The 24,497-nt window shown below is 37.4% G+C and overlaps 1 protein-coding gene and 1 long non-coding RNA gene across 2 annotated transcripts; both read right to left on the bottom strand.

The window, feature by feature from the left end:
* Positions 1-573: 573 nt before the first annotated feature.
* Positions 574-1,547, bottom strand: OR52W1 (olfactory receptor family 52 subfamily W member 1). Its single transcript, XM_070626112.1, is given in 2 exon segments — positions 574-686; positions 689-1,547. Coding segments are annotated over 2 exon segments (957 nt in total). The 5' UTR covers positions 1,533-1,547.
* A 639-nt stretch (positions 1,548-2,186) lies between these two features.
* On the bottom strand, positions 2,187-4,990 carry LOC139084189 (uncharacterized). Its single transcript, XR_011541580.1, has 3 exons — positions 4,888-4,990; positions 3,388-3,447; positions 2,187-2,351 (listed from the first exon to the last, which is right to left on the bottom strand). It is a non-coding gene; the product is annotated as an uncharacterized lncRNA (long non-coding RNA).
* Between the last annotated feature and the right edge of the window lie 19,507 nt (positions 4,991-24,497).

Raw genomic sequence — 24,497 nt, 5'->3', positions numbered from 1 at the left:
CCAAATTGGGACCCAGGGCACATTATCCAGATTCTCAGAAGGTGGGGGATATGCCTGTATAACTCCTTCCATAAGGACAGGCTGAAAACAGAATCTGGCTCCAGGAATAGAGAGGGCTGTGATCCCAGGCAAGTACCTAACTAAGCATTTGCCTCCAGAGGCAGTGTCACTCTTCCCAGACCCCCAGGTCCAGGATCTGTAGAGGAGCTTTTGTATGGGAACATGGGAAGACTTAGGTTAAAATGATGGTGGGAGGGAGCAGGTTTCTTTAAGTTAAATCTTGTGTACCATGATTCCCTGATAATTCCCTGATCTCTTCTTATTTTCCCCGCATGGTAGCATGTAGTCCCCTGCTTCCTGCCTCATCCCAAGCAGGATACATGGCTAGACCAAAGTCTACAACTGCCAGTGGTACACGTAGTAGAAGCTTCACAGCAAATATCTATTGAGTGGTTATCACAGTCATATGCAGATAATGGGACAAAGATGACATAATCCATACCTCTAGACCCCAGACTCTCCTTTGAATGTCCCCTCACCTCCACCCCCAGGCTCCATTGTTTTCACTGCCTGTTAGAACTGGCCTTTTCTGAATGTGAAAGTTTCCAGTAGCCGGTCCCTGATCTGCTTGGTGCGGGCCCCATAGATGAGAAGGTTGAGGGCAGGTGGCAGCAGCAAATAGATGTTAGAAGGATATGCACGGGCTTTGGGACAGTGTGACGACCAAAGCGGTGTGTGAGGTAGGAGAAAAGACCAGGCACATAGAAGGCCAGAATGACACAGATGTGGGAACTACATGTACCAAATGCCTTGGCACGGGCCTCTCGGGTAGGCAGCCGCAGCACAGCATGAGCAATGAGCCCATAGGAGCCACTGATGCCCAGAATATCTACACCTGACACGGCCAGGGAAAGTGCCAGCCCGTACAAGTTGTTGGCCCATGTGTTACCTACTACAAGCTCCGCCACTGCCATGTGTGCACAGTAGGCGTGGTCTATGGTCTTGGCTCGGAAGTGCTCAAATCGTGCCACCAGCAGAGGGAAAGGCACAACAATAGCCACAGCTTTCAGTGCCAGTACCAGGACTGCATAGCCCACACGGGCTTTGGTGACTAGAATAGGGTAATGCAGTGGACGCCCTACTGCTACAGCACGATCACAAGCCATGGCCAGCAGTACACCAGATTCCACGGCAGTCAGCGCATGAACAAAGAACATCTGCACAAGGCAGGCAGCATATGGCACAGGCTGGGGCCCAAGCCACAGCACGGCCAGCAACCCTGGGGCTATAGATGTGGCTAAGCTCAGGTCTGTGGCTGCCAGTGTGGCCAGGAGTAGAAACATGGGCTGGTGTAGTGTGGAGTCTATCTGCACCACTGCCAGCACTGCTCCATTGCCCAGCAAGGCCAGCAGATACATGGGCCCGAAGACCAATGTCATCCAGGCCTGGGCATCCCCTAGCCCTGGAATGCCAGCCATTATGAAGAAGCTTGGGCGTGGGAAGGTGGAGTTGGGCTGTGGAGCTTCTGCCATCCTGTGGTGGGGGCAAAGCTTTAGGGCTCGTGGAGGCATGGCTCCTGATAGGGGAAGAACAAAGGGAGAGATTTTGGGTAGTGCAGGGCTGGGAGGATCACAGGGTTATAAGATTTGGTTGGGGTTTGGATGGATAATTAAGGTCACAACCCTAGCTAGGATGACAGAATCCTTTGTACCTGAAAGCCCGTGAGTGTTGTAGGGGGGAAATGGGGAGACAGTGGTAGTGAGGAAGTGGGGGCTTAATGCTGCAGTGGCTGGTACAGCCAGAAGCCCTCCAGTTGGAGGTCAGCTGAGTGGTGCTGAGATGAATGTTTTTCTTCCTCAGGGTCCAAGTAGAGTCCAGTCTCAGTCTCAGTAGATGGGGAGAAAGCCAGTGCTGGGTGGGATCAGGCCTCAGGCTGGTCCTGTTCCTGACTACATGTCCTTAGGCACAACTTCAGGCCTCAGCTTCAGCTCTCCAATGGGGATGGGCACAATGATCTTAAGTGTTGCCCAGCTTTAACATTTGGGGCACCAACCCTCCAAGAAGAAAGGAAGAGAGTAGAGAGAAAGGGAGAAACAGGAGGGAGAGGCACATGGGACCTAGTGTGAAGCTGGAAGTCTGATGTGACAGGAGAAAACCTGGTGGGTCTTTGAGGGTGGGATGCTTACGTTATTCTTAACTTGATGCTGAAGTAGTGAACTTGAACGCTGGCTGAAGAATTAAAGTTGGGCCTGGGAACCATCGGAGAAAGAGAGATGGCAGCAGAAAAAGGAACTTGTCTGTCTCTTTTCCTTCTTCACGACTCAGAAGGGGGTCCCACTAGAGTCTCATTCCTGGGTGCCAGAGAGAATGGAGGTGACAGACGGGGAGGAAATGCCATTTAACCCAGAGTAGCAGCTATATGAGGAAGAAACATCTCTGATGTTGGAGGATGCAGGGAGAATGGGACCGATGCCTCCCAGAATCTCGCCCATGACAGAAGCTTAATAAATGTTGAATGGATAAATGAAGGAGGAAGAAAGCACCAGCAGAAGACTTGGCTGGGGAAAGATCCTGAGCACTGTGTGTTGAACATGCAGCTTCTCTTCCCTTGACCAGTGCCTGTGGGGCCCTTTATGTGGCTGTTCTACCTTCCCTCAGGGCCCTTCCCCCTCCCACCTGTGCCACATTAACTCTTCCCTGTTCTGCCTCTTTACTCAGCGATGATAGGCTCATTAACTCAGGGAGTAGAGTAAGGCAGAGATGCGGGCAACAAGGAAAGAGACTGACTTATGGGAGTGGAGAGACCTGGGAAAGAGCAACACTTCCTCTGTGAGGTCTTTACTGACTCTGAAGTCTGGAGAAAAGACCTCACTTTCTTTATTCTTTAATAGCTTTATTCCTTCTCTGTTGTAATTACTTGTCCCTCTCTCCCCAACTAGACTGAAAGAGTTACAGGGAGTGCTTCTTATTAGCCACAGTATCTCCACTGCTCATCACAATGTCTGGCAGGTAGTTGTCTATAAATGAATATTTGTGGCTTTTAATTGTGGGACACTGCTGGCCCAAATAGCATTTGCTGACTAACAGGGTCTCCTACAGCTTCAGGACTGTTAGGTATCCATGGAAATCAGAAAGAGTCACCATCCACCACAAGTCCACTGAGTATGATTCTGCTACAAGAAGATATATCCTGAAAATCACTATACTATGCAAGATAATACAACAAAACCAGAGGACCTATGGGAAAAATGGGAGTAGGGGCACAACATTAAGAACTTCATCAATGACACATTTGAAAAAGGATAGGAACTTAATAAAAATGGTAGCACAGTTTTACACATGTTAAATAGAAAGTATATGGATGCACCAATAAAAATGACACTTTACCTTGAAAAAGATCTGGAATTTTCCTTGTGGAAGTGAGTGTTGGAAGCAGCTTGGGAATTACTGTGAAGTAGTAGAAGGAAAGATTACTCTGAAATTGGGTGGAATATTGTAACACCAGATGTGGATGGTGTGGCTCATAATAGAAGTGGTGAACTGATGCAGCTGATAGATGTTTGCATGTGTGCATGTGTTCATGCTGGGTTTTCCTACGAGGCTCAGTTCAGCTGAGTGCAGTTTTCTGCATTCGCCTTGTTTCTCGCAGATGGAATCACACATGAGCAAAAACAAAATTCGCATTGTGCTCATTCCCTCATACATATGTTGGTTGGAACAAATTTGCATTTGAAAACCAACTTTGTAGCAGAACTGATTTAAATCTCCTTTGCACCTGACCCTGTGGTGAGGCTACAAAGACAATATAAGACCCTTGCTGCCATCAAGGAGCTCACTGTCTGGTGGACACTGTGATCCAAACATTTTTTGGAAGGCTATTAAAGTCACTGCGTTGACTCAGGTCAGTACCAGATATGGTGGGATCACAGAGGAAGGGGCCTCTCTCTCTTCCTGGGGGAGTCAGGGAAGTCTCTGAATGATAGTGATGGCTAACAGTCCCATGGGGTTTCCTATGTGCTGGCACTGTGCTAAGCCCAGTCTCACAACATGCATTTGCAGTAGGCACAATTATTTTCCCCATTTTACAGACCAAGAGCTAAGGGGAATATCATTGATTTTGTCTCTAGAAAAGTTCCTTTGTTCGTCTCCCAGGCCCCAGTCCAACATTATAGGAGCTCTCTGAACACATGGAGGGTCACCTGGCTGGTGTTTCCCTGTCACATTGGTCATTAGAGGAGGGGATCTGACAATAAACCTGCGACCTGTGGGGCTATATGCCAGAACCTGCTCTCCAGAGGTGGATGCCAGCCCTCTGTGGGGAGTGGGGGTAGAGTGGGAGGAGGAAGAGAGGCTCATTGGACCTCTCAGTTGCCTCTGGACTGGCATAGAAAATAGGATAGGAGGACTCTGGAAATTGACCCTGATATTCTCACTTCTTTGACTAATGCAGCTACCACCAATACCTGCTATAGAATAGGGTTCCCAGAGATCAGCTTGTGTCTTTGTGGGCCTGTTCTATAGTTTTCTGCTTACAATAACCAGTGAGCAACAACACGTAAGAGCAGATTATTCATTTACACATTAGATTACAGATCAGAAAATCTTGGGTCCTAGTGTTGCCACTCAAGGGTGAATCCTCTTCTAGAACACTCCTAAGGCAAACTCCGTTGTCAACTCTAAATCCCCAGGTCAGTATGAGACCCCTCTGTGACTAGTAGAACCCCAGTAAAACTCTGGGGCACTAGGAGTCCCCAGTCCATAGGACAGTGGATGTTCTGGCACTGAGGTGGTAGATTTGGAGAGGAACTGTTGTTCCTCTCTATTATAGAAGTCATGTTCTAGTAGGGATATGGAATTGGTCAGATCTAGTTTTTTAATGAACTCTACCATAATGTCTGCTCTCCTTAGCCATTTTCCTTTCCTCTGCAACTGGTTCAGTCCTTTGGGTTGATTCGTTTTTGACCACATATGGCAGTGACTCTAGTCTTCTGCATGCTGAGGTCATAGTTCCCATCCTTGTCTCCCAGGCAACACTGTAAGACAGTAAGATTGAGTTAGGATCTTGAAACCCCCCCTTAACTTATTCAATCATTCTTTTCCTTCAATGTAAGACATGGAAGAGGCAGTTTTTGACTAAGAATCTCTGGCTAAGGAGAGCATTGCTGAGATGGTCTGCCAAAGACTTTCCCTGCAGAAGATGAATAGTTCCCTCTAAAGGTTTTCTAGCATTTAGAAGAAACTTCTGAATTAACTACTTTGTTGGGGCCACCTTTGAAGAAATTAATTCTTTGAAGTTCTTTTCTGAGATAATAGGTAGTGCCTTTTATCTTTTCCCATCATTACCTCCCTTCCTCTAAGCTCACACTTCATGGATGACTTATAACTGGGAAAAGTGCTAATGTCATCCACAGGATTCAGCAAACATTAAGAACTCATTACATGCCAAGCACAGTATTATGGATGAGGAAACAGCTTCTCTTATCATTACATTCAAGCAGCCGTGGGAGCCCATCTTCTTAAGAGCTCATGTATCTGTCTCCTTCTGTCCCCACTGGAGTATATCCTATTTTATAACACACAACCTTATCTTAGAATATTGCAGCAGCCTCATAACTGATGCCCTTGTCTCTTATATACTTCTTTGTATTTTCTTTTTTGTTATACTTTTTGAGTAGTGGCTAATATATATAAAAATACAAAGAATAAGAACAAATGTACATATATCAACTCATGCAGAATTGACAGTTACTAACATTATGTCCCACTTGCTTTTAATTCCTTTTTAATAAAGGCAATAAAAATTACAGATAATAGGAAAGTCTTTTATCTCCTATAGTGTTCCATTCTATAGAAGATGACAATTATTGTGAATTTAGTGTATCTTTCTAATTCAGTTTTTAATGCATTTGCTAGTTGGTACTTTTAAATATTTACATGAATTATTTCCTACTGTTTACAGGAAATTATGTTTTGTGTTTTATTTATGCAGGTATACAGATCTTTATCATCCTAATTTTAAATTGCTACATAGTTTTATAGCATGTGATTATGCCAAATATCATTTATTTATTTATTCATGGACTTAAAATTGTTTCTGGTTATTTTGCTATTTGTACTGCTATTAACATCTTTATACACGCCTGCATTTTTGCACGTATGAAAGCTTCTATAGAGTATGCATCTAGAAGTGGAATTGCAGAGTCATAGGATATGCACATCTTGAGCAGATATCATCAAATTGCTCTTCAAAATAGTTGTTTGTATTCCCACTAGCAGTATATGAGAGATCCTTTTTTTTTAACATCTTTGACAACACTTTATATTATCAGACTCATACATTTTTGTGAATCTGATTAATAAGAAATATTAGCTCATTTTAATTTACATTTTTCGTATATTTGTTGTTCACTTAGATTTCCTCTTTTATAAATTGCCTCATCATTTTCTTTGCCCATTTTTCTATTCAGCTGTCTTTTTTCCTCCTGTATTTTTTTGTAGACCTTTTCTATATATTCTAGATACCAACCCTTTGTTTTATGTTAGAAATATAATCTTCTAGTCTGTTAATTATCTTTTAATTTTGTTTATGATGTCACTTGTCCTCCAGAAAGTTTGAATTTTAGTTGAAAAACACACCTAGGCCATGTGGTTTTGTGTATTTTTTAATAAATCTTTTCCTATCCTGAGATTGTAAAGATATTATTATACATTTTATAGTGTATAGACATTTTTACTTTTAATTCTTTTAATCCATTTGAAATTTATTTTTGTGTGCATGACATGAGACTAATATCTAATTTTATTTATTTATTTTTCTTTTAAGGAAACTCAGTTGTCACAGTACCTTTATCCACTGATACGCAATTGTTATACACTAAGTTCCCATATATAATAGATTTGATCTAGTCTCTGTTCTTTATTGCATTAACATATTTGCTAATTTCTCACCAATATTAATTAGTGTAATTGTCTTTATACCTGGCAGGCAAGTAACCCTTTCTTATTCTTGTCTTTGTATATATATACATTTACATGTATATATACATCTTTTTTTCCCCAGAGACATCTTGGCTCTATTTGTACCTTTTTTCTTCCACATGGTCATTAGAATCACTTTTTTAAGTTCCATGAAAAATCCTATGGGCTCTTAACTGGGAATTAAGTTAGTTTTATAGATTAATTGAGGAGCATTAATATCCTTCCAATATTGAATCTTTCCATTCATAGCTTTTATCAATAAAGTTTAAAGATTTCTCCATGAAGATAATGCACATCTTTTGTAAATAAATTCAAGGTTCCTTATAGTTTTAAAAATCAATTTTATTGAGGTAAATGCATCCATATTAAATGTATAATCTGATAAGTTTAGACAAATGTATACACTTGTATAAGCACCATCCCAATAAAGAAATAAAACATTTTCATTATCCCAAAATGTTCCCTTGTTAGTCTTTGCAGTTAATTCCCTGTACTCCTGAGCCCAGCCCCAACCTCAGGCAGCTAATGATCTACTTTCTGTCCCTATAGTTTAGTTTTACTTTTTCTAGGATTTTTTATAAATGAAGTCATGTAGTATGTACTATTTTGTGTGTGGCTTCTTTCAACATGTTTTGGAGATTTATCCATTTTGTTGTAGGTATCAGTAGTTCATTCCTTGTTACAGTTGAACAGTATTCCATTGTATGACTATTTCACAACTCTTCCTCCATTAACCTTTTCATAGACATTTGGATTGTTTTCAATTTTTTTTTACTATTATGAATAAAGCTGTAGTGAACATTCACATACAAAGCTTTGTGTAGAAATACGTTTTAAATTTCTCTTGGGTAAATACCTAGCGATGGGATTGCTGTATCACATGGTAAATGTATGTTTAACTTTATAAGAAGCTATCAAATGCTTTTCCAAAGTAGTTGTACCACTTTGCATTCCCGACAACATTGTATGAGATTTCTAGTTAGTCCACAATCTTGTCAACACTTAGAATTGTGTCCCAAGTTGTGATTTATTGAACACTTAACTGTGAGTCGGGCGCTGGACTAAGCACTCTACATATATCATCTCATTCAATATTACATTCCTATGAGGTAGGTACTATCATTACTTCCATTTTACAGATAAAATAACAAACCATGGGCATGATAGCTAACTTCTGATCACAAAACTTCTAATGAGTCTGGATTTGAATCCAGATCAGTGTGAGTCCAAAATGGATTCTCTTAATGACTATATAGTATCAGGGTTATGTTGGCTTCATTCAACTAAATCAGGATGGTTTCCGTCATCTTATCCTGAGTAATTTCATTTCTTCTTAGCCTGCATTTCCCCTTCCTTCCCTAGGCCAATGCACCAATTCAGGGTTGAAAGAGCAGCCACATTGCTTTGCCTAGAATCTGTAGGCAAATAAGATGGCTTTTCTCCTGACGTCCAAATTTACTTGAATATTCTTACATCCGCCCAAAACAATGTCTTCTTTGTCTTTTCCATTATAGTTTCTGTAGATGATGCATCTAGGACTTTTCTGCCTCTCCTCTGTAGTTGCTACTGTGAATTTTATATCGCATGACTCTCCACTCCCATACACCGACAACTGTGACTTCCAGCTTCCCTAAAGACACACAGTGTTCCGTAATTCCCTGACCATCATCTCTTCTCCTCTCCCTCCCCTTGTGCACTGAAAGCAATTTGAAATACCCTGTGGAAGTTGCTACACTGTAAAATTTGTCACTGACCCAGGCTGAGGATGTGCTGCAAATGTTGGTTTTGTCTCAGTTTTCACATTACTCAAATCTGCCTCCTCTGCAGTGTGAACAGTGCCAATGCCACTTTCTGTGTTGGCCAATCACTTCTGTGTATGTGTTCCTAGCCAATTTTTCTTCCTCTTTGTTTGGAGGGAGCAATGTCGTAGAGTTGTCTGATAGTCTAAAGAGACTAGGCATGGACTGTCTCTTGAGTCTGGACAACATGTTGTCACAGCATTATTTTCCTCATTCTGATGTTTGATTTTGTACTTAGTCTGTTGTCACTGAACCTCTCAGCTTCTCTCCTTGGGGTTTCAGCAATTTCTTTGCAGATAAAAACTGCATTTGCCTCATTTTTCAAACTTTGTACCATTTGAATATTGCTGTGCTAAAAGAATCCTACAGTCATATTACTACTGTTCAATTCTTTGACTCTCATCTTATTAGGTTGTTTGCCTTTTCCCAAATCTAAAAATATTTAAAAAATCTTTTATTATTATCTCTTCTAAAAATACAAATTTCACAAGTGTTTACTGTAACCAAAATTAAAAAGATGTATAAAGAAAAAATTTAATAATTTCTCTTCGTCTTGTCCTCTTTCTAACCCCTGCTCCACTCCTCAGATAATTTTTAACATCCTGCATTCTTTACACCTTTCTCCATGCTCATATGCACTTATTCAAACACATAGACTTTTTGTTTTTTATTTTTATAATTTTGAGATCAAATAGAAATATATTTTATGCAATCTTCTTTTATTCACTTGACAAACATTTAATGGAGCATCTACTTTATACCAGGTACTACACTTAGGTGCTTAACATTAATATATTGTATATTCTTCAGGTCAATAGATAGAGTACTAATGTATTCTGTTTAAATTGCTATCTATACACTTACACACACACATACACCACACATACATTTTTGATTTTGAGGTAATTATATATTCATAAGCAGTTGTAAGAAACTATACTGAGAAATCCTGTGTAGCATTCCTGCAGTTTCCCTCAGTACTAACAAATTGCAGAGCGATAGTGCAATATCACACCCAGGATATTACCATTGATACAGTCAAGATACAGAGCAATTCCATCACCACAAGGATTCCTCTTTTTGTCCTTTTATAGACACACACTGCTCCTACCCTCCCTCCGAAACTCCTGCTCATAAATCCTAGAAACCAATCACTTCTCCATTTCTAAGCTTTTGTCATCTCAAGAATGTTATATAAATTGAATCAAACAGTATATAACCTTTTGGGATTTTTTTTGACTCAGCATACCTCCTTTGAGATTCATCCAAGTTGTTGTGTGTATTAATAGTTCATTCCTTTTTATTGTTGAGTGATATTTCATGGTGTGGATGTACCACAGTTTGTTGAGCCATTCATCTGTTGAAGGACATCAAGGGTGTTTCCAGTTTTTGGCTATTACTAATAAAGTTTCTATTAACAATCATGTATGAGTTTTTGTGAGAACGTTTTCACTTCTCCGCAATAAATGCTCAAGAGTACAATTGCTGGGTCATATGGTAGTTGCATGTTTAGTTTTATAAGAAACTGCCAAACTGTTTTCTAGAGAGAATATACCACTTAGATTCCTAACAACAATTTATAAGTGATTCAGTTTCTCACATTCCTGTCAGTGTTTGGTGTTGTCACTATTTTTTATTTTTGGCTGTTCTAAGAGGTGGGTATTGATATCTCATCATAGTCTTAATTTGTATCTTTCATGGCTAGTCATGTTAAACATCTTTCAGGTGCTTATTTGCCATCTGTATGTCCTTTTCAGTGAAATGTTTTTTCATGTCTTTTGTAAATTTGTAATTGGATTGTTATTTCTACTGTTGAGTTTTGAGAGTTCTTTATATATTCTAGATACTAGTGTTTGTCAAACATGTCGTTGCAAATATTTTCTCCCAGTTTGTACCTTGTCTTTTCATCCTTTTCACAGGATCTTTTGCAGAGTGTTTTAAATTTTGACAAGTCCAACTTACCATTTTTTCCCCTTTTTGTCGACTGACCTTTTGGTGTCAAGTCTAAGAACTCTTTGCCTAGACCTAGATCTCAAAGATTTTCTCCCATTTTTTTCCTAAAAATTCTATAGTTTTATGTTTTTCCCTTGTCTGTGATCCATTTTGATTTAAATTTTGTATAAAGTATAAGGTTTAAGTTGAGGTACACTGTTTTGCATATGGATGTCCAATTACTCCAGCATCATTTGTTGAAAAGGCTATCCTTCATTGAATTGCTTTTGCATCTTTGTAAAAAATCAGTTAGGGGGCCAACCCTGCCGTGTAGTGGTTAAGTTTGTGTGCTCTGTTTCAGCATCCTGGGGTTCGCAGGTTTGGATCCAGGGCATGGACCTAGCACCACTAGTCAAGCCATGCTGTGGTGGCATCCCACATGAAATAGAGGAAGACTGACACAGGTGTTAGCTCCGTGGCAGTCTTCCTCAAGCAAAAAGGGGAAGCTTGGCAACAGATGTTAGCTCAGAGCCAATCTTCCTCATACACATACACAAAATCTGTTGGCCATATATGTGTGGGTCTTTTTCTGGGTTCTCTATTCTGGTCTATTGATCTTTGTGTCTATCCCTTTGCTAATAGCATAATGTTTTGATTACTTAGCTGTATAGTAAGCCTTAATATCAGCTAGTTATTCTTCCTGGTTTTTCTTCCCTTTTTCTCAAGATTGTTTTAGCTATTCTAGATTCTGTGTCTTTCCATGTGAATTTTAGAATAAGCTTTTTATGTCTACAAAGAAATTCTTGCTGGAATTTTGGTATAAATTGCATTAAACTTATAGATCAATTTGAGAGAATTGTCATCTTTAATGTATTGTATCTTCCAGTCTATGACCATGGTATGTCTTTCCATTTATTTAGGTCTACTTTGATTTCTTTCACCAGTGTTTTGTAATATTCAGCATATAGATTCTATACATGTTTTAAGTTTACCTAAGTATTTCATTTTCTTTGTAGCGATTGTAAATTGTATTGTATTTATTGAGGTATTATTGACATATAAAAAAAGTATACATTATTGTATTTATTTAATGTATACAACTCAGTGAGTTTGGGTATAAATAGATGCCTGTGAAACCATCCCCACTATCAAGGCCGTAAACATGTCAATTTCTTACCAAAATTTTTCCTTTCCCCCTTTATTATTATTGTTGTCATTATTTTTGTGTGTGGTAAGACAGTTAACATATGATCCATTCTCTTAGCAAATTTCAAGTATACAAGATAGTGTTGTTAGCTATAGGCACTATACTGTATAGTAGATCTCCAGAAATTATTGATCTTGCATAACTGAAACTTTGTATCCTTTGACCATCACCTCCCCTTTCCCCAGTTCCCAGCCATTGGCAACCGCCATTCTACACTCTGCTTCTATGAGTTTGACTATTTTAGATTTCACTTGTAAGTGAGGTCATACAGTTTGTCTTTCTGTGTCTGGCTTATTTCACTTAGCATAACGTCTATTCATTTTGTTGCAAATGGTAGGATTTCCTTCTTTTTTAAGGCTCAATAATATTCCATTGTGTGTATATGCCACATTTTTTTCATCCATTCAATGGGCATTTAGGTTTTTTACACATCTTGGCTATTATCAATAATGCTGCAATAAACATACGAGTGCAGATATCTCTTTGAGATCCTGATTTCAATTTCTTTGGGTAAATACCCAGAAGTGGGATTGCTGGATCATATGGTGTTCTACTTTTAATGTTATAAGGAAACTCCGTACACTTTTCATAATTGCTGTGCCGATTTACATTACTACCAACAGTGTACCAGGGTTCCTTTTTTTTCACATGGTTGTCAACACTCGTTTTTAAAATAATAGCCATCTTAACGAGTATAAGGTGATATCTCATTGTGGTTTTTTTTTTTTTTTTTTTTTTCCATATTGAATGTCAGGCTTCATTGACTATTCTTTTTTTTTTTTTTTTTTTTAAAGATTTTTATTTTTTCCTTTTTCTCCCCAAAGTCCCCCAGTACATAGTTGTGTATTCTTCGTTGTGGGTTCTTATAGTTGTGGCATGTGGGACGCTGCCTCAGCGTGGTCTGATGAGCAGTGCCATGTCCGCACCCAGGATTCGAACCGACGAAACACTGGGCCGCCTGCAGTGGAGCGCGCGAACTTAACCACTCGGCCACGGGGCCAGCCCCATCTCATTGTGGTTTTGATTTGCATTTCCCTGATGATTAGTGTTGAGCACCTTTTATGTATCATTTGTATGGCTTCTTTGGAGCAATCTCTACTCAGATCCTTTGTCCATTTTTAATCAACTTGATTCTTTTTTTGCTATTGAGTTGTATGAGTTCCTTAAGTATTTTGGATATTAACCTCTTATCAGGTATATGGTTTGCAAATATTTTCTCCCATTCCATAGGTTCCCTTTTCATTGTGTTGAATGTTTCCTTTGCTGTGCAGAAGCTTTTTAGTTTGACATATTTCAACTTGTTAATTTTGCATTTGGTGCCTGTGCTTTTGGTGTTATGTCCAAAAAATCATTGCCAAGACCAATGTCAAGGACATTTTCCCCTATGTTGTCTTCTGAGAGTTTGTGGTTTCAGGCCTTACATTTAAGTTTTTAATCCACTTTAAATTGACTTTGTGTATTGTGTAAGATAAGGGTCCAGTTTCATTTTTTTAAGTAATTTTATTGGGATTATAATGATTTATAACGTGTAATTTTGAGTGTACATTATTGTTTATCAATTCCTGAATACACTTTATTGTGCTCACCCCCAGTAGGCTAATTTTTATCCATCACTGTACATATGTACCCCTTTGTCCTTTCGCCAACCCCCTAATCCCCTTCCCCTCTGGTAACCACTAACCTCTTCTCTTTATCCGTGTATTTGTTGTCTTCCACATATGAGTGAAATCATGCAGTATTTGTCTTTCTCTCTCTGGCTTATTTCGCTTAACATCACACCCTCCAGGTCCATCCGTGTTTTTGCAAATGGGACAATTTTGTCCTTTTTATGGCTGAGTAGTATTCCATTATATATATATACCACATCTTCTTTATCCATTCATCTGTAGAAGGACACTTGGATTGTTTCCACATCCTGTCTATTGTGAATTGTGCTGCAGTGAACATAGGGGTGCATAAGTCTCTTTGGATCATTGATTTCAGGTTCTTTGGATAAATACCCAGTAGTAGGATATCTGGATCATATGGCATTTATATTTTTAATTTTTTGAGGAATCTCCATACTGTTCTCCATAGTGGCTGCACCAGTTTGCATTCCCACCAGCAGTGTATGAGTGTTCCCTTTTGTCCACATCCTCTCCAACGTTTGTTGTTTTCTGTCCAGCTTCATTCTTTTGCATGTGGATATCCAGTTTTCCCAACATCATTTATCGAAGATGCTATTTTTTCTCAATTTGGATTCTCGGCACCCTTTTTGAATATTAGTTGACTGCATGGATCACACTGTATGCATGGGTTTATTTCTGGACGATCTATTCATTCCATTGTTATTTGTGTTTGATTACTATACTGTACTGTTTGATTACTATAGCTATATAATATAATTTGAAATCAGGAAGTGTGATGCCTCTAGCTTTGTTCTTCTTGCTCAAAATTTCTTTGGCTATTCAGAGTCTTATGGTTCCATGTGAGTTTTGGGATTGTTTTTTCTATTTCTGTGAAAAATGCCATTGAAATTTTGATAGGGATTGCATTGTATCTGTAGATTGTTTTCAGTAGTATGGACATTTTAATAATATTAATTCTTCCAATCCATAACCATGGGATATCTTTCCATATATTTGTGTCTTCTTAAGTTTTTTTCATCAATGTTTGATAGTTGTCAGTGTATAGATTTTTCACTTCCTTGGTTAAATTTATTACTAAGTAGCTAATTCATTTAGCTGTAAATGGGATTTTTAAAAAAAATTCTTTTTCAGATAGTTTGTTTTTAGTGTATAGAAATGCAACTGATTTTTGTATGTAGTTTTGTATCCTGCGACTTTATTGAATTCATATATTAGTTGTAACAGTTTTTTGGTGGAGTCTTCAGGATTTTCTACATATAATATCATGTTATCTGCAAACAGAAGCAATTTTACTTCTGATTTTCTGATTTGGATGACTTTTATTTCTTTATCTTGCCTGATTACTCTGGTGAGGACTTTTAGTACTATGTTGATTAGAAGCGGTCAGAGTGGGCACCTTACTTTTTTTCCTGATCTTAAAGGAAAAGCTTTTAACTTTTCCCTGTTGGGTATGATGTTAGCTGTGGCCTCATCATTTATGGCCTTTATTATGTTGAGGTACATTCCTTCTATACTTAATTTGTTGAGAGATTTGCTTTTTTTTTTTTTTATCATAAATGGATATTGAATTTTGTCAAATGCTTTTTCTGCGTCTATTGAGATGGTCATATGATTTTTATCCTTTATCTTGCCCATGTGGTGTATCACATTTATTGATTTGCATATATTGAACCATCCTTGCATCCCAGAGATAAATCCTACTTGATCATGATGTATGATCCTTTTAATGTGCTTTTGAAATCGGTATGCTAGCATTTTGTTGAGGTTTTTTGCATCTATGTTCATCAGGGATATTGGTCTGTAGTTTTCTTTTCTTGTAGTGTCCTTGTTTGGTTTTGGTATCGGGGTAATGCCAGTCTTGTAAAGTGAGTGTGGAAGTATTCTCTCCTCTTCAATTTTTTGGAAGAGTTTGAGAGGTTTGGTGTTAATGCTTTTTTAAATGTTTGGTAGAATTCACCAGTGAAGCCATCTGGTCCTGAGCTTTTCTTCATTGGGAAGTTTTTGATTACTGATTCAATCTCCTTATTCATTATTGGTCTGTTCAAATTTTCTATTTCTTCCTGATTCAGTCTTGGTAGGTTGTGTGTTTCTAGGAATTTATCAATTCATTCTAGGTTATCCAATTTGTTGTCAAAATTGTTCATAGTACTCTCTTATAATTCTTTGTATTTCTCTGACATCAGTTGTAATGAATCCTCTTTCATTTCTGATTTTATTTATTTGAGTATTCTCTCTTTTTTTCTTAGTGTAGCTAAAGGTTTGTCAATTTATCTTTTCAAAAATGATCTCTTAGTTTTGTTGATCTTCCCTAGTTTTCTAGTCTCTATTTCATTAATTTCTGCTCTAATCATTATTATTTCAATTAATTTGGGCTTAGTTCTTTTTCTTGTTCTTTTAGATGTAAATTTAGGTTATTTATTTGAGGTCTTTTTTCTTTTTTTCTTAGTGTGGATGTTTATTGCCATAAACCTCCCTCTTAAAACTGCTTTTGTGCATCCCATAAGTTTTGATATGTTGTGTTTTCATTTTCATTTGTCTCAAGATATTTTTTGATTTTCCTTTTGATTTCTTCTTTGACTCATTGATTGTTAAGGAGTGTGTTGTTTAATTTCTACATATTTTTGAATTTTTCCTTTTTCCTTCTGTTATTGATTTCTAGTTTCATAGCATTGTGGTCAGTAAAAGTATTTGATATGATTCAATCTTCTTAAATTTGTTAAGACTTGATTGTGACCTAATATATGACTATCCTGGAAAATGTTCCATGTGTGCTTGAGAAGAACGTGTATCCTGCTGCTGTTGGGAAGAATGTTCTGTTTATATCCGTTAGGTGCTTTTGATCTACAGTGTTCTTCAAGTCTGCTGTTTCCTTGTTAATTTTATGTCTGAATGTCTATCCATTGGTAGAAATGGGATATTGAAGTCCCCTACTATTATTGTGTTATCGTCTGTTTCTCCCTTCAATTCTCTTAATATTTGCTTTATATATTTAGGTGCTCTGATATTGGGTTTGTATATATTTACAATTGTTAAATCCTTTTCATGAATTGATCCCTTTATCATTGTATAATGACCTTCTTTGTCTCTTCTGACAGTTTTTGACTTAAAGTCTATTTCGTCTGATATAAATATAGCCACCACTGCTCTTTTTTGGTTACATTTGCATGGAATATCTTTTTCCATCCCTGCACTTTAAAGATAAAGTGAGTCTCTTGTAGGCAGCGTACAGTAGGCTCTTTTTTTTTTAAATCCATTCAGCCACTCTTTGTCTTTTGATTGGAAAATTTAATTCATTTACATTTAAAGTAATTATTGATAGGTAAGGACTTTCTGTTGTTATTTTATTAGAAGTTTTCTATTTTGTAGTTCCTTTTCTTTCTTCCTTCCTTTCTACCCTCCTTTGGGATTTGGTGATCTTTTGTAGTAGTATGCTTTGATTGCTTTCTCTTTTGTTTGTCTGCTACATGGTTTTTCTTTGTGATTAACATATGGCTTACAGAAAATATCTTATCGTTATTACAATCTATTTTAAACTTATAACAACTTAAGTTCAATCATGTATGAAAACTCCGTACTTTTACTTCTCTCCTCTACTATTTGTGTAATTGATATTACAGTTTATATCTTTTTACATTATGTGTCTATTAACAAATTATTGTAGCTATAGTTATTTTTAAAACATTTGTCTTTAAACTTTTATGTCAGATTTAAAAGTGATTTATATATCACCATTACTATATTAGAGTATTATGAATTTGGCTATCTACTTCCCTTTACCAATGAGTTTTATACTTTCATATGTTCTCATGTTGCTAATTAGTGTCCTTTTGTTTCAACTTGAAGAGCACACTTCAGCATTTCTTGTAAGGCGAGTCTAGTGCTGATGAACTCCCTCAGTTTTGATTTGTCTGGAAAAGTCTTTATCTCTCCTTCATTTCTTAAGGACCACTTTGCCTGGTATAGTATTGTTGATTGGCAAGTGTTTTTCTTCAGCACTTTGAATATCATCCCACTCTCTTCTGACCTGCAAGGTATCTTCTGAGAAATCTGCTGATAGCCTTATGTGGATTCCCTTGTACATGATGAGTCATTTTTCTCTTGCTATTTCTGAATTTCTCCCTTTGTCTTTGACCTCTGAAAATTTGATTATAATGTGCCTCAATGAAGACCTCTTTATGTTTTATCTATTTAGAGTTTTTTGGGCTTCATGGATCTAGATGTCCATTTCCCTCCCCAGATTTGGTAAGTGTTCTGTCATTATTTCTTTAAGCAAGTTTTTTGCCTCTTTCTTGTACTCTGCTCTTTCTGGGATTCACATAATACATATATTGATTCACTTGATGGTCTCCCATAGGTCTTGTAGGGCTTCTTCCCTCCTTTTCATTCTTTTTTCTTTTTGTTCCTCTGACTAGATAATTTCCTCTTTAAGGCATACATCCTTGTATCTGTCTTCGAGTTCTTTGATTTTTTCTTCTGCTTGATTTTGTCTGCTGTTGAAGCTACTTATTGAATTTTACAGTTCAGTCATTGCATTCTTCAGCTCTAGGATTTCTGTTTGGTCCTTTTCATGATTTCTCTCCTTCTGTTGAACTTCTTATTTTGATCGGGTATTTTTTTCCTGGTTTCATTTAGTCATATATCTGTGTTCTCATGTAACTCACTGAGCTTCTTTAAGACCATTATTTTGAATTCTTTATCAGGCAATTTGTAGATCTCCATTTCTTTGGGGTCAGACTCTGGAGATTTATTTTGTTACTTTGGTGAGGACATGTTTCCTTGATTTTTCATGTTCCTTCAAGACTTTCATTGCTGTCTTCACATTTGAAGAAGCGGTCACTTCTTCCAGTTTTTGCTGACTGGCTTTGGGAAAGAAAGACCTTTACCAACCTATAGATTCTGGAGGTCTCTGAAATCTTTTCTATGGACATGCCTGCTCCACTCTTCTTGGTCCTTCTTGAGAGGAAAGTCTTAGGATTGTATGCTTTCTCTTGATACTGTAAAGTCAGGCTGGGTGCTGAGAGTCTGCCATTTATTTTCCTTAGGGCAGTACTGTGAAGTGTTGTACACCTTCTCTCATACCAGTAGAATCAAGCCAACTGCTGATATCTGTGTGCTGTCTGTAGGAGCTCATACATACCATCTGTGGAGGTTCACATGCACCATCTGCAGGGGAGTGCAGGGTGCTGGTTATTGGTGGTGGTAGTACTCATGAAGTGCTGGGGATGCAGTGGCTACTTAGGGTGGTCTACAGGTGAGGTGTCCTATAGGCTTCATGGAAAGGCTCTTGGTAGAGATTGTGAGCCAGATAGTAGAATTTGTGGCTGTATGCCGATTATTGAGAGCTCGTCTCCCTGTTCCTTGCTCCTAGCTGTCCCTAGATCATTAGGCCATGCTGGTCTGGGTGTTCTGGGTGGGACAAGACAGTTGGGTCTCTTGGGCAGTCTCCTAAAAGCCTGGGGAAGCTGAGCACTCACTTCACTCTCATTTTCCCTGTGGGAGAAATTGTGAGCTGAGGAGGTCTCTGTTGGCACTGAGCTGTGCTGCTTTGAGGAAGGAATGATGAAGATAAACTGAGACTATTCTTCTTACCATCTTTAATGAATCTATTCTTACATATTTTGCTCCAATGGTGTGCTGGAACCTCTCAGCTTGATTCCTGGGCTCCCATAAGGGTAATTTTTGTCTGTGAATGATTGTTAAAATTAGTATTTCTGTGGGGGTTTAAGGGCTTAAACTTACTATTCCACCATCTTGTTGATGTCACTCAATAGTATTGTATTTTTTATTTTGTTTTTCAAGTTTGTTGATAGTATATAGAAATGTGATTGATTTTTGTTTGTTGATCTTGTATTTTATGACTTTGTTGAATTCACTTATTAGTTTTAGGACTATATTACTATTGTTATTATTTTTCAGCTTCGTTGGGATTTTATATCTAGGTAGTCATGCCATCTGAAATAGACACAGTTTTATTTTTTCCTTTCCCATTGGTGTGCCCATTATTTCTTTCTCCTGTCTTATTTATTAAAGTGGTTGGAACATCTGTATGATGTTGAATAAAATTGGTGAGAGTGGATATCTTTGCTATGTTCCTGACCTTGCAGGAAACGCATTTAGTCTTTCAGCATTGATATGATGTTAGTTGTAGTTTTTTTGTAGATGCCCCTTATCAAGTTGAGGCTCTTTCTCTCTATTCATAAGTTGCTAAGAGTTTTTATTATAAATGGGTATTGGATTTTACCAAAAAATTTTTCCTCTTCAATTGCTATTATTATATTAGCCCGTTGATATGATGAATTACACATATTGACTGCTGAATGCTGAACCAACCTTGTGTACCTGGAGGAAATCTCACTTAGTTGTGGCATATAATTTTTAAAATATATTATTGGATTTGACTTGCTAATATTTTATTGAGGAATTTTGACAGATATTGCTCTATAGTTTTCTTTTTTGTACTGTATTCATCTAGTCTTGATTCAGGGTAATACTGGCCTCATAAAGTGAGTTAGGATATGTTCCCTCCATTTTTATTTTCTAGAAGGGATTTGTAAAAATTGGTGTTAATTCTTCTTTAAAGTTGGTATAATTTTCCAGTGAAACCATCTGAGCTTGGAGATTTCTTTTTCAGAATATTTTTAATTAAATATTCAAATTTTAAAATGATTATAGGATAATTAAAATTATCCATTTCATCTTGAGTTTTAGTACTTTATTGTTATCAATGGAATTAGTCAATTTCCTTGAAATAGTCAAATTTATGAGCATAAAGTTGTTCCTTATTATCTGTGGTGGTAATAGAATTTATAGTGATATATCTTCATTTCATTCCTGATATTGGTGATTTGCATCTTCTCTTTTTTTATCTTTGTTAATCTTGTTAGAGGTTTATTAATATTATTGATGTTTTTGAAGAACTAGCTTTTTATTTCATTGATTTTTCTCATTTTCAATTTCATTAATTTCTGCTCTAAACATTGTTATTTCCTTCATTCTTCTTGATTTGGGTTTATTTTTTTTTCCTCCTCTAGTTTCTTAAGGTAGAAACTTAGATTCTTGATTTGAGATCTTTATTTCTAATGTAGGCATTTAATGCTTTAAAAGTTCCTCTTGTTTATTGATGAAAGAATGGATAAAGATCTGATTGCACACACAATGGAATATTATTCAGCCATAAAAAGAAGGAAATCCTGCCATTTTCAACAATATGGTTGAACCTTTAGAGCATTATGCTAGTGAAATAAGTCAGACAGAGAAAGACAAATACTATATGATATCACTGATATGTGGAATCTAAAAAAACAAAGAACTCATAGATCCAGAAAACTGATGATTGTCAAAGGTGGGAGGTGGGGGATGGGCAAAATGGGTGAAGGTGGTCAAAACGTACAAACTTCCAGTTATAAAATAAATTAAGTCCTGGGGATGTAAGGTACAGCATGATGACTATAGTTAATAAAAACTGTGCGTATATTTGAAAGTTGATAAGGGATCTTAAAAGTTCTCATCACAAGAAAAAATTGTAACTATGTGTGACAATGGATGTTAATTGGACTCATTGTGGTGATCATTTCATAATATATACATATATCAAATCATTGCACACACAAAACTAATATAATATTATATGTCGATTATATCTCAATAAGAAGTCCTGCTCAGCACTGCTTTAGCCACATCCCACAAATTTTTAATATTTTATACTTTCATTTCCATTCAATTCTATGTTTTTTGAAAGTTTTTTTGATGACTTCCTCTTTGACTCATGGTTTATTTAGAAGTGTGTTTAATTTTAATGTGTTTAGAGATTTTCCTGTTCTCTCTCTTACTGATTTCCAGTTTGATTCCATTAAGCTCAGAGAACATAATATTTGTGACTTGAATTCTTTTAATTTTGATGAGGTTTGGCCCTAGTTTGTCTTAATTTAATATGACTTCATTTTCTCCCTCTACTCATGCTTACGATGTGTAAGGTGAATATCTCCTTATTCAGGGAGTATGTCATATTCTTTAATGCCTCCCTTGCACATTTTTCTTCCTTTGTCTGATATTTATCTTGAACTCCTATTCTCCTTTCAAACACTTCACTACTCAGTTCAGATGTCTCTTATTCTGATATATAATTCCCTAACTCCCTGGGAAGTAATGGGTGTTCTCTACCCTATTTTCCCATAGAATATTATACACTTATTTATTAAATATTTACCAGAGTTTTACTATTTTGCTTGTGAATTATAGTGCTCCAGTATTGTAAGGTATTCCAAAACAAGGACTACACATTATCCAAATTCTATAATCAACCACATATGTAATTCATGGTAGCAGTTGTGTGTGTGTTTAATTGTTTGTTTGAGTGAGTAAATAAATGTCATATATTAGAATTCTTCTAAGAAACAGAATTAATAGGATCTCTCTCTCTCTTTCTCTATCATCTATCTACCATCTATCAATCTAAGAGGATATTTATTATAGGAATTGGCTCACATGATTATGGAGGCTGAGTAGTCCCACAACCTGTCATCTGCAAGCTGGGAAACCAGGAAAGCCAGTTGTGTAATTCAGTCTGAGTCTGAAGGTCTGAGAATTGAGAGGCTGATGATGTAAGTAAGTCCTGAGTTGCTTTGGAAAGCCTGAGAACCAGGAATGCTGATGTCTGAGTGCAGAGGAAGATGGATATCTCAGTTCAAGCAGAGGAAGATAATTCACCCTACCTCTGTCTTTTTGTTCTATTCAGGCGTTTAACTGGATTGGATGATGTCCACCTACATTGGTGAGGGTGAGCTTTTTTACTCACCTACCAATTCAAATTTTTATCTCTTCTGGAGACACCCTCCCAGACACACCCAGAAATAATGTTTTACCAGCTATCTGGACATCTCTTAGCCCAGTCACATTGACATATAAAGTTCAACAACACACTTTTTAAGAATTTTTTCAAATTATCTTAGAAACATGTATTTTAACTTTTAAAAGGAATGCTTAGAAATAAAGGAAAAATTGAATACAATGAAAATAGAACCACCATAATCTCAACAAAAGAAGTACCAATCATTATTAACTTATAGTGTTTTATCTCCCTCACATTTCCTGTGTAAACCAATAAATTCCAATGATGTCAGAATAGTTCTTTTTGGCATTCAAGCATGATAATGTTCCTATTAAGTGGTGGCTAGTTAAAAAAATATATTAGTGGCATTGCAGCAAGTCCATTTTCCTTAAAAAATAAAATTGAGAGTGGTGTCAGTATCATGGCGGAGTGAACTTGCCTGGGACTCTCTCCCCTCTGACATACAACAAAAAGGGGCAACCATACTCCAACAGAAGATATCCTAACAACACAAAAACCTTGGAGAGACACGCAGCCACATGACAGAGGGTGGAGAGGCTGGAGCCCTCCTTGGAAGAGCTGGAATGGGGTAAGAGAGAACTTCGCTCCCTCTCCTAAAGACTGCAATTGCTGTGGTGGATCTGTGAGGGAAGAAGTGGGGGGGGGGGGGTCGCTTGTTCACAAGATTACCCAGGACTCCCTAGAGCCTAGAGGGAAGCCCTCGAATGGGGCAAATGCTTTTGTGTGGGGTGACCTAATCAAGCCAGGACCCCAGGAGACCAGATAGCCAGAGCTGATTGAGAAATCCCCTCTCCCCGACCTGCCTTGTGCTATCTTGGCTGAAGGCAGAGGCCTCAGAATATGTGGCTCTCAACCCCCACCCAGTGGCAATAGGCTGTAACTGCAACCAAATAATATGAGAGTGAGAAAGAGCCGACTTTCTAACATCAAACACTACATCAAACCTCTTGACCACAGAGAAAATGACAAGCACCCAGAACTCAGTCCTGAGGACACAGAAATATGTAAGCTAAATGGCAATGAATTCAAAATAGCTATCATCAAAAAACTGAACAAGGTAAAAGAGAATATAGAGAAACAATTCAATGAGTTCAGGAGCTACTTCACAAAAGAGATTGAAACTATAAAGAAGAACCAATCAGAAATATTAGAGATGAAAGACACAATGGAAGAGACAAAACTCAAATATGGATTCCCTGAATGCTCAAGTGGACATCATAGAGGAGCAAATCAGCATAATTGAAGATAGACATGTTGAAATGCTCCAGACACAGGAGGAGAGAGAACTAAGACTAAAAAGAAATGAAGAAAGTCTCTGAGAAATATTTGACTCAATGAGGAAATGCAACATAAGAATTATAGATATTACATAAGGTGAAGAGAAGGAAAATGGAGCAGAAAGTGTGTTTAAGGAAATAATAGCAGAGAACTTCCCAAATCTAGGGAAAGAGAGGAAAATATGTGTGGAAGAAGCTTCCAGATCTCCTAGATTTGTCAATGTAAAAAGACCTACTGCAAGGCATATAGTAGTAAAACTGGCAAAAATGAACGCCAAAGAAAGAATACTCAGGGCAGCAACGCAGAAGAAAATAACTTACAAAGGATCCCCTATCAGGCTTTCAGCAGATTCCTCTGCAGAAACCTTACAAGATAGGAGAGAATAGAATGACATATTCAAAACTTTAAAAGACAAGAATCTTCAGCCAAGAATACTCTATCCAGCAAAAATGTGAAGGATGTGAGGGAGAAATTAAATTTTTCCCAGACAAACAAAAGCTAAGTGAGTTCATAGGCATAAGACGCCCCCCTACAAGAAATCCTCAAGAAGGCCCTCATATCTGAAAAAAGGAAAAAAGGGAGAAAGGGGTCACAAAACACAGAGTAAGAAGATATATAGGTAGACAAAATCAGAATATGATAGCAAATATTCAACTATAGCATTAGGCTAAAGGGAAGGAAAACACCAAAAGCAAAGACAATCTTGTCACTTTAATCACGTACTCACAACACAAATTGAAATAAGATATGAGAAAAACAACTTAGGAGGGGAGGAGGAAAGGAAGTGAATTGGTTTAGACTAAGGAAATTAGAGGCCATCAGAAAAT

The sequence above is a fragment of the Equus przewalskii genome, chromosome 6 (genome assembly GCF_037783145.1).
Source record: "Equus przewalskii isolate Varuska chromosome 6, EquPr2, whole genome shotgun sequence".
NCBI classification, from domain to species: domain Eukaryota; kingdom Metazoa; phylum Chordata; class Mammalia; order Perissodactyla; family Equidae; genus Equus; species Equus przewalskii.
Note: the sequence above shows the minus strand (reverse complement) of the source record. Positions and strands in the feature narration are given on the sequence as shown.